The following is a 9176-nucleotide window of genomic DNA, read 5'->3' on the forward strand; positions in this document are numbered from 1 at the left end:
AAATGGGATCGAATGTGTTCCATTCATACGATCGAGGTTCTTCGATAATTTAATCGTATATAGTAAACGACATATAAGGTCATTCATTATATATAATATGAAAAGACATAAATTCGAATCTTTTTTTTTTTCTTTTCTTTTTCTAATATTATGTATCCAGAGAAAAAAAAAGACAAGGAAAAAAAAAGTGAAATCAAGCACTTAATGATACCAAATATTATATTGAAAATTCAAATTTCGCGGAAATAAATGGCGGATGTTTAATGTTCCCTTAACAACAGCGACATCTTTACTTTAGAATTTTTTTTGGTTACGTCGTATTAAATTATTCGAACTTCGATTTACGAATTTTTTACTTGAAAACTAGTCAAAATCATAAATATCTGATTGGTCAATAATCTTTAGAAATTTTCTTAAAAGTATTTCATTGACGAAAAGTATCACTTCATATACCGATGATTATATATATGTATATATATATATATATTTTTTTTTTATGAAATATTTGAAAAATATTATAATTATTTTTTCTTCTTTTCGTTGACTTATATCTTGCGATATGATAAAATATTTATCAAAAATATCACCAGAAAAGGATATTATTTAGTTAACGTTTTCTACGCTAGAGTTCGATATAAGGATTACAATTTGAAACATGGCACAATAACGCGCCACTACTTCTCTGATCGTAGATCTTCTGTAACACATCCGACCGCGCGTCGGAATTTCAAATGTTCCTTACGTTAATCCCAACGAAATGTCTCGTGTACTGAGTTTTCTCACAAGAAGTGACATTGAATTGAAATTAAATATAACACCGAAGGATAAAGAGTTAACGCCCTGTTTAATTGTCAAAAATGGCTAACCATTGAATTTTTCTTTTGATGATTAGTTTACAAATAATAATACTACAAGTAATAAAATTTATTCGAAGGAAAATATTTAACCTAAAATAAAAAAAAAGAAATCGTCTATCAATACGATCATGCCGCGTATAAAAGCATCGCCTAAAAAATGTGTCAAAACTGGTAATTTAAATCCTGCAACGAACACTTGGGTCTTTCTTATGAAAGGTTAGTGAAAGAAGAAGTATCATATTTCTTGTCTATTTAATGTTGTTATTAAATTGAATCTGTTCAATCTATAGTAATAAAATTAAAATAAGATTTCATAATCTATCATTTCATTTAGGAGATGGTTTAGAGGGAAAAGATGGAAATTTACCAAACGTAGTTAAACTTAGACATCCAGCGTCGAATCAGCCAGCTATGTTTGTCTTTAGTCCTGGTGATCTTATGGTACAAGAAGTTCTAGCATTCGACGAAAACAGAAGATCATGGTTTATAGATGATAATGTTAAGTCTGATGGTAAAATGCATCTTTCAACTCCAATTGATCCAATCTTTTTAGTTTTGCCATATCTAAGAAAGGTAATTTTATTATGTGAATTAGAAATGTGTAGAAAAAAAATAAATATGAATATTAATTATTAATTATAACGTATGTTATTCTAGTCGCCGCAAATACAGCCTCTTGATCAATGTTTATGGGATGAAGATTATCCAGAAACACCTCGCTTAGCTCATTGCCAAAATTTGAAGTTATCATTAGTTGCAGATCGAAAGGGTGATGAATCTCTTCAAGCTTTCAAATACAACGAAGAAAAAACATTAAACTGGTTGAAAAAGAAAGTAGAAAGAGTAGCTGAAGTTTTAAAACAGAAGAGCATTCATGTATCACAGGGAGCTATAAGTGCTACATACGTTAAAAGTACTAAATATGAAAGTGGTACTGAACTAGGTAAGTAATCAATTTTCTTCAAATTCGAAATGAATAAAGCAAGAAGAAAAGACAAAAAAGAAAAAAGTAAATAAATTCATATATAAATTTAATTAAATTTTTATAATATATATGTATATATATATATATTTCAGAATATTTGAAGTATGCACATGGTATAGTATCTGAATATTTGGCTGATGATATAGCAAAAAAATTATTACAGTATTTAAATATACCAGAGGAAGTAGAAAGAAAACGTAAATTGAGTAATCCTAAGCAAGTAACCGATGAGAAGAAATTCAAGAGAGATACTTCTGATGAAGATTTAACTCCACGTACCAAAGCTTTGGATCTGTCAAAACCTGAAAAGGTATGCTATTGACAAAAATAAATTTTTATATATTAATATATATACTTAATTTATCATTTATATTTTAGCCTCAGAAAGCTCCAACATTAAATAAAAAGGAGCTTGCTAGGCAAAAAGCAGCAGTTGGATCTAAAAATATTACTAGCTTTTTTAAAAAAAAATGAATTTTACTAAGTTAGAAATTATAAATAATTGGAGACTGTATTAATAGGTTATAATGGAGTACTTGCATTCCTGTAAAAGTTATTCCTAAAAAAACTGCTATGTCAGAATGTTATATGATTTTACAATATGTATGTGCAGTCTTAATTACTTTACTGTAATGTTGTCTTTTTATCAATAGTTAAATATCTGTATTTTAACTTGTTGAAGACTGCTTGTAAAAATATTGTTAGTAATCTTATAAAAAATCTTGTTTTTATAATATAATGTAAATGATATGTAATGTTTTAAAATGACAGGATGAAAAAACATATTGTGATTTCAAGATTGTTTTATATTAAAATTATTTATAATGATATATATATATATATTATATATATATATATTGCAAGACAAAGCAATATCTTTATATAACTCCTTCCAAATGTATAGGCTCTGTAATCAACAAATACCAATTATGAATTAAAAACATCTTTTAATCTATAGCATGTAATAATCATTTCTCAATGACATTTCATAAAAACTCATTATACCAGAGAAAAATCAAAAATTTTGTAAGCTCTTTTTTATATTTGTCGAGTCTAATGGATTTTGTATATATTTTACATCTCTAAAGACTTAAATATATATTATTTTCAACATAGTATCACGAAACTTAAAATTTTTCGAGATAATAAATGTTCTTAAAAGAAATTAAAGATATATTTATAAGTATTTAATATAACTTATTTAATTAAATTTCAAAATAATTAAAAATAAATAATAATAAAAGTAATATTATTTATAAACTTCATTATATAAAAATATTTTTATACATATTTTTTTTTTATTATATTTAATTACTGATGAAGCTAAGTTAATCCTGACATGACATGGGTTCTGTTTGAGGCTCATTCACAGGTTCTATTGTAGGCTCAGTCATTTCTATATCTCTACATTTTGCATTTTGTAGTTCTCTTCGTATTTCATGTGTAATAACATGATGTGACTGTTTCTTTAATAATTTCAACAAAGCTTCTTTTTGTTCTGAACTTATATCACTTTTGTAACGTTGTACAAAGGTTAAGAAAGCTTGATGCCATAGTACTGGCAATTCTCTTGTATCCCTTTCAAATCTGAAATATGTTATTATTATATATTCTATATAATTATCTGAGATTGAATAATTCTCTATTATTTATTTAATATATAATTTAATAATAATTTACCTTAAGAAGTGAAAGACAACACCATCTATTACCCTATATGGAAGTGCATATTTTTTGTCTAAAAATATTCTCAGAAATATACTATTTGCACCAGTATAGTCCATTTCTGCAATTTTTAATATAGCTGCAGACGAATGTAAAATTGGAATAGAATTTTTTCCTATTACCGAACCGATAATAACAGCTTCTCTAAGCGTACATGTACCGGATTCTAAAAGTGGAAGTAAAATTCCTTTCATAAAGCCAGCAGGCTTAAACAAAGCTTTTCTTAATGCTTGATATAAATGAAAATTGAGTCTCTTATATTCTGCCAGATCATCCCTAATACGTGGTAATAGAACAAGATTATAAAATCTTTGGGCCATTTTATCTTTAAGATTAGAGGCAAATATTCTTGTAGCTTGGTACATAGCCGCAGCAGACCATTTTGATGGTTCTGTGATATAAAGAATCTGTTCCCAATTTTTTAAACTCGGAATAATTTTAAAAGCCTTTGGCAATTTGCCGCTACGATATTTAGATAATACGTCTCTAACTCCCTGATACATTACTTTAACTCTTGGATCTAATTCCTGCATTTGCATGGTACCTGCATCGGAAAATTGTGTTTCTATTTCTGTTTTTTTCTCCGTTAATTTTTCCATTATAATATCAGCTAATGTTCTCATCGGTACCGGATCTTTAGTCATAAACTTTTCTAATGCACGTTCGTCTTCTTCACTAATCTCTATGTTTTCATAATAATGTGTCCCTTGTAAATCATCTTCACTGGACTCATCTTCATTATCACTAAATTCAATTCCAAGTTTCGTCAATGGCTTTTTTACAGAACTTGAAACACGACCTTCTTCATTCTCTTCTTCCATTTCCATTTGTTGTCGTCTTGCTTGGAGTAATATCTTTTTTGTAAGTGTAGGATCGACATACTGAAAGATAACAAAATAATTTTTATCTTACGCGTTCGTACGTAATTAATATTTTCAAGTAACAAGTAATTAAATACAAACTAACCTCTTCGTCGTCGTCATTGCGATGTCTAATCTTTTGCCTATTTTTCGCTGTAACAGATTTTTCCGCTTCTATTTGATCTGCTAAACCTACTTTCGTTTTTCTTTTCTCTCCTGCAGATACTTTAATTTTCTTTGCTTTCCCCATAATTCTATTTAATCAGAACATATAAGATTAAGTGAAACACGCATATGATCTTGTGTAGACGAGGTTAGATATGCCCTACCACGTGACCACCTACCGATTGGCAAAGAGGTAATCACGTGACTACCTATTGATTGGCATAGAGACGTCACGTGACTACCTATCGACTGGCATGGCGAGATGTCACGTGACCTTATAATAACGTGTCGTAAGAAATATCCGGTGAAATTTAGGCGGGAATCAACGAGAGTTAGTTTATGTTTGTTTTAATTTATAAAAAAAATTGTGTTGATATAATAAGCAAAGATACTGTATTTTTATTTATATCTTTTAAACAATGGCACCGAAAAAAGCATCGAGAGATTATATTAAAGATAAAGGTAAATCTGCAATTATCATAAATATTAATTAATTTCTAACCATAGATGTATATATATGTATATATGTATATATATATGAAGATTATATTTTATTATAAACATATACACATTATAAGAATGTTGTATTAACTATATTTATATGCATACTAATATGACATGTATTGCTATAGAACAACTCAAGACATTTTTAACAGAATTCATGGTTATGGATGATAAAACTGGTGACAAAACATTCAAGTATAGACAACAGCTTACTAAACTTGCTCATCGTGAACAAATAGCTCTTATTATCGAATTAGATGACATACAAGAGTTTGATGATGAATTGGCTGCAGCTATTGCTAATAATACTAGAAGATACATTAACTTGTTGTTAGAGGTATATGCATACTCTATGATCTTTGTATTTTATAAAATAATCTAACAATCCTGTTTTTTCAAGCTTGTGCAAGAAATCTTACCAGAGTTTAAAGAGAAACCTGTACCTCCTAAAGATGCATTGGACGTATACATTGAACATCGATTATTAATGGAAGCACGTAATAGACATCCCGGTGATCAAAGAGATCCTAGGAACAAATATGCTCCAGAACTTATGCGACGTTTGTAAGTTGTAAAATATTGTTTTTTTTTTTTTTTATGAATGTTAGATTCTTGATTTATGACTTAAAAAATGTTAATAATATTTTTACATTATTACAGTGAAATATATATCAAAGATTTCAGTGATGCAAAAGCATTTTCTGTTAGAGAAATAAAAGCAGAAAAGATAGGAAAATTGGTTACTGTTAGAGGCATTGTAACTAGATCCACCGAAGTAAAGCCCATGATGGTTGTTGCTACTTATACATGCGACCAATGTGGCGCAGAAACATATCAACCGGTATTAAAGGAAATTTTCTAACAATTTATACAAATATTTTAATATTGTTAATAATATATATTGATGAAATAATTTTAGGTACAATCACTTACTTTTATGCCATTAAGAACATGTCCCAGTGATGATTGTCGTGTTAATAAGGCAGGTGGCAGATTGTATATACAAACAAAAGGATCAAAATTTATTAAATTTCAAGAACTTAAGCTCCAAGAACATGTAAGACATTTTTTTATAATAATATAAATTATTCATAACAATGATTAAATATGTTAAATTTATTTCAGAGCGATCAAGTTCCAGTTGGTCATATTCCTAGATCAGTAACGATTTTTTGCAGAGGAGAAACTACACGACAATGCTTACCAGGAGATCATGTAACCATTACCGGAATCTTTTTACCTTTAATGAAAACTGGTTTTAACCCAAGAGGTGGCTCTGCACTTTTAAGCGATACTTATTTGGATGCACATGTATGAAAATTCATGATTCGTTCGATAAATCTTACTTTCTTTTTTTTTTCCTGAACTCGAAAGATAATGATATAAATATATATATATACATATATATTTTAGAGGATCGTTTGTTGCACAAATTCACAAATCGTAGACGACAGTAGTGCACAATTAACGGAGGAAGAATTAGCCTTATTATCGCAAGATGATTTTTATAGTAAGTTGGCAATATCATTGGCACCAGAAATTTATGGATTGGAAGACGTTAAGAAAGCATTATTGTTACTTCTCGTTGGTGGTACGGATAAGAAGAAGGGTGACATCAAGATCAGAGGTAAATATTACATTATGTTAATGAATAATTTATAATAAAGACGATAATAAATTTTTTTTTTTTATTTTATACAGGAAATATAAATGTTTGTTTGATGGGTGATCCAGGTGTTGCTAAATCTCAATTACTTTCATTCATAACGCGTTTAGCACCAAGATCGCAATATACTACAGGAAGAGGATCCTCCGGTGTTGGTTTAACTGCAGCCGTAATGAAAGATCCTTTGACCGGACAAATGATACTCGAGGGTGGAGCATTGGTATTAGCCGATCAAGGAGTTTGTTGCATAGACGAATTTGATAAAATGGCAGATGCGGATAGAACCGCTATACACGAAGTAATGGAACAACAAACTATATCGATCGCCAAAGCCGGAATCATGACGCGTTTAAACGCTAGAGTTTCTATTTTAGCAGCGGCTAATCCCGCTTATGGAAGATATAATCCTAAAAGAACGATCGAACAAAATATTCAGCTTCCGGCTGCTTTATTATCGAGATTCGATTTATTGTGGCTCATTCAGGATCGTGCGGATAGAAGTAACGATTTGAAGTAAATATTTCAAGAATCGTTTCTTATAGTTATTATTTCTAAATTCATTAGATCGATAGATAATCAGATATATACGTTATATATTATAGGATGGCACAGCATATAACTTATGTTCATCAACATTGTTCTCAACCACCTACCGAAACTGAAGCATTGGATATGAATTTAATACGCAAATATATTAATTTATGTAAAATAAAAGAACCTTCCATTCCGGAAGATTTATCGGAATATATCGTCGGTAAGATATTAGAAAATATTATTTAAGATATAATTTATTAAATTACAAGTATGTCAAAAGTTTCTTTTTATTATTATCATCATCATCGTAGATTCTTATGTGGAAATGAGAAGAGAATCGCGTAATAGTGCCGATAAAACTTTCACGTCTGCTCGTAATTTATTGGGAGTTCTAAGATTGGCAACGGCATTGGCGCGTCTCAGATTAGCGAACGTTGTCGAAAAAGAAGACGTTGCCGAGGCAAATAGATTAGTCGAAATGTCAAAGCATTCAATCAATTATTCAGAAGCCAAACCGAGTAATGCTCAAAGAAATCCTATTGACAGAATTTATTACCTTATTTTGGAATTAGCCAGTGGTAATAAAACGGTGAAAGTGTCGGACATATTGGAACGATGTACGAGTAAAGGATTTAAGCCTGATCAAGTGGACGAATGTATAGAAGAATACGAGAGATTAGATGTTTGGCAAGTGAATCAAACGAGAAGACAGATAACGTTCATTCAAAAAGATTAATTCGATACGTATATATATATACACGCACACACACACACGCACACACACACATACAGAAACACACATCCTTTATCCTATCCTATGTTAAATCATATCATATAATATCATGTCGGATTTTACGTATATAACAGATTGTTATCCTTTGTTTATAAACATATTGATTGTAACGTAAAAAAGAAATAAATTTTGTATTATTTTAACATACGATCGTCATTGCCGGTAATTCAAATGACATTAATTCAGGGCTTAGAACGATAGACGGCGCAGTGTATACGTAAGCGATTCGGAATAATTCGGATAAGTTCGTATTAGTTCGGTTCGGCGGCGCGCTCTCGGCACGGGACGCTCTCGGCACGGTGGTTCAGTCGCATCGAGCGATCCGCGAGACGCGTATCGCGTCCCCGTGCATGCATGCGTGCGGGTGTGCGTGCGTCTCTTTTTTCTCTCTTTACTTAAGTGTATACCGCGATTTTGATCCCGGGTATTCTCTTAAATTGGTGATTCCCGTTATACGTTTATAACATCATAAAAGAGATTATTAATAATAAATAACAATAAGAAAGAGCTCGTGTTCTTTTTTGAAGGAATTCCACCTTCTCATAAATCAAGTTCGACGTATTTTAAAGCACGTTTCGTCGTATATATCACGACTATTGGCGGCCGGCAGTGGCCGAGGTCGTCGGCTCGCGGCTCCGGTGCGTGAACGCGCGTGCATGTGGAGTACTAATATCGCGACACGGTGTCTTTTACGATAATCCAAATGTTGTCGTCGGATACGACTTTGGATGGTCGTTCTCATAACGAACGTGGACCTTTTCGTACTCGCCGACGTATTAGCGAGTTCATCGTCGTCGCTTGACAACGCGGTAAGAGAGGAAGAAGAAGATCTTTGTGAGAAAAAAGTCGAAGAAAAGGACGACAACGAAGAAGAAGAAAAAGAAGAAGAAGAAGAAGGTGAACGTACGACAAGAAAATAAGAAAGAAAAAGAGAAGGAAGGAATCTTGTTGGCGAATTAATCGCATATCTTATTCACATTCGATTAATACATATACATATATACATATATATATATCTTTCTCTCTCTCTCTTTCTCCGGTAAGTCTAAGCGAGCCGCGCGCGCGTCGCGGTGCCATTTTGGCAAAA

The 9176-nt window shown here is 31.1% G+C and overlaps 4 protein-coding genes across 5 annotated transcripts in view; 3 read left to right on the forward strand and 1 right to left on the reverse strand.

Moving 5' to 3' along the window:
- The first annotated feature begins 541 nt into the window (after positions 1-541).
- LOC118445921 (ribonuclease H2 subunit B) lies at positions 542-2616 on the forward strand. The gene is made up of 5 exons (XM_035876021.2): positions 542-1073; positions 1192-1430; positions 1515-1800; positions 1935-2152; positions 2221-2616. Exons 1-5 carry the CDS (start codon positions 986-988, stop codon positions 2314-2316), a joined length of 927 nt encoding a protein of 308 aa, XP_035731914.1. The 5' UTR covers positions 542-985; the 3' UTR covers positions 2317-2616.
- Positions 2617-3074: 458 nt separating this feature from the next.
- bys (Bystin) lies at positions 3075-4767 on the reverse strand. The gene is made up of 3 exons (XM_035876006.2): positions 4534-4767; positions 3523-4448; positions 3075-3429 (listed from the first exon to the last, which is right to left on the reverse strand). The coding sequence occupies exons 1-3, from the start codon at positions 4675-4677 to the stop codon at positions 3171-3173; spliced, it is 1329 nt and encodes a 442-aa protein (XP_035731899.2). The 5' UTR covers positions 4678-4767; the 3' UTR covers positions 3075-3170.
- A 97-nt stretch (positions 4768-4864) lies between these two features.
- Mcm7 (minichromosome maintenance 7) lies at positions 4865-8255 on the forward strand. Its single transcript, XM_035875996.2, has 10 exons — positions 4865-5054; positions 5225-5433; positions 5497-5660; positions 5757-5937; positions 6016-6153; positions 6222-6407; positions 6510-6723; positions 6798-7275; positions 7365-7516; positions 7608-8255. The coding sequence occupies exons 1-10, from the start codon at positions 5012-5014 to the stop codon at positions 8030-8032; spliced, it is 2190 nt and encodes a 729-aa protein (XP_035731889.1). The 5' UTR covers positions 4865-5011; the 3' UTR covers positions 8033-8255.
- Positions 8256-8392: 137 nt separating this feature from the next.
- Positions 8393-9176, forward strand: part of dally (division abnormally delayed protein) — a 130767-nt gene continuing 129983 nt past the window's right edge. For both annotated transcript variants that reach the window (XM_035876000.2, XM_085656728.1), the window contains exon 1: positions 8393-9176. This exon is cut by the window's right edge and continues 258 nt beyond it. In XM_035876000.2, coding sequence (XP_035731893.2) covers position 9176 — 1 coding nt within the window. In that variant the 5' untranslated portion in view covers positions 8393-9175.

The sequence above is a fragment of the Vespa mandarinia genome, chromosome 4 (assembly GCF_050613455.1).
Source record: "Vespa mandarinia isolate Hongniang chromosome 4, ASM5061345v1, whole genome shotgun sequence".
Taxonomy (NCBI): Eukaryota; Metazoa; Arthropoda; class Insecta; order Hymenoptera; family Vespidae; genus Vespa; species Vespa mandarinia.

What these genes read in the sequence shown, in the direction of transcription:
- LOC118445921 (XM_035876021.2), top strand. Translation starts at nt 986, where the DNA reads ATGCCGCGTATAAAAGCATCGCCTAAAAAATGTGTCAAAACTGGTAAT. An exon ending in TTGGGTCTTTCTTATGAAAG is followed by an intron (nt 1,074 to 1,191) that starts GTTAGTGAAAGA and finishes CATTTCATTTAG; the next exon opens with GAGATGGTTTAGAGGGAAAA. An exon ending in ATCTGTCAAAACCTGAAAAG is followed by an intron (nt 2,153 to 2,220) that starts GTATGCTATTGA and finishes TTTATATTTTAG; the next exon opens with CCTCAGAAAGCTCCAACATT.
- bys (XM_035876006.2), bottom strand. Translation starts at nt 4,677, where the DNA reads ATGGGGAAAGCAAAGAAAATTAAAGTATCTGCAGGAGAGAAAAGAAAA. An exon ending in GCAATGACGACGACGAAGAG is followed by an intron (nt 4,449 to 4,533) that starts GTTAGTTTGTAT and finishes GTTATCTTTCAG; the next exon opens with TATGTCGATCCTACACTTAC. An exon ending in GTTGTCTTTCACTTCTTAAG is followed by an intron (nt 3,430 to 3,522) that starts GTAAATTATTAT and finishes AACATATTTCAG; the next exon opens with ATTTGAAAGGGATACAAGAG.
- Mcm7 (XM_035875996.2), top strand. Translation starts at nt 5,012, where the DNA reads ATGGCACCGAAAAAAGCATCGAGAGATTATATTAAAGATAAAG. An exon ending in GATAGAAGTAACGATTTGAA is followed by an intron (nt 7,276 to 7,364) that starts GTAAATATTTCA and finishes TATATATTATAG; the next exon opens with GATGGCACAGCATATAACTT. An exon ending in TTTATCGGAATATATCGTCG is followed by an intron (nt 7,517 to 7,607) that starts GTAAGATATTAG and finishes TCATCATCGTAG; the next exon opens with ATTCTTATGTGGAAATGAGA.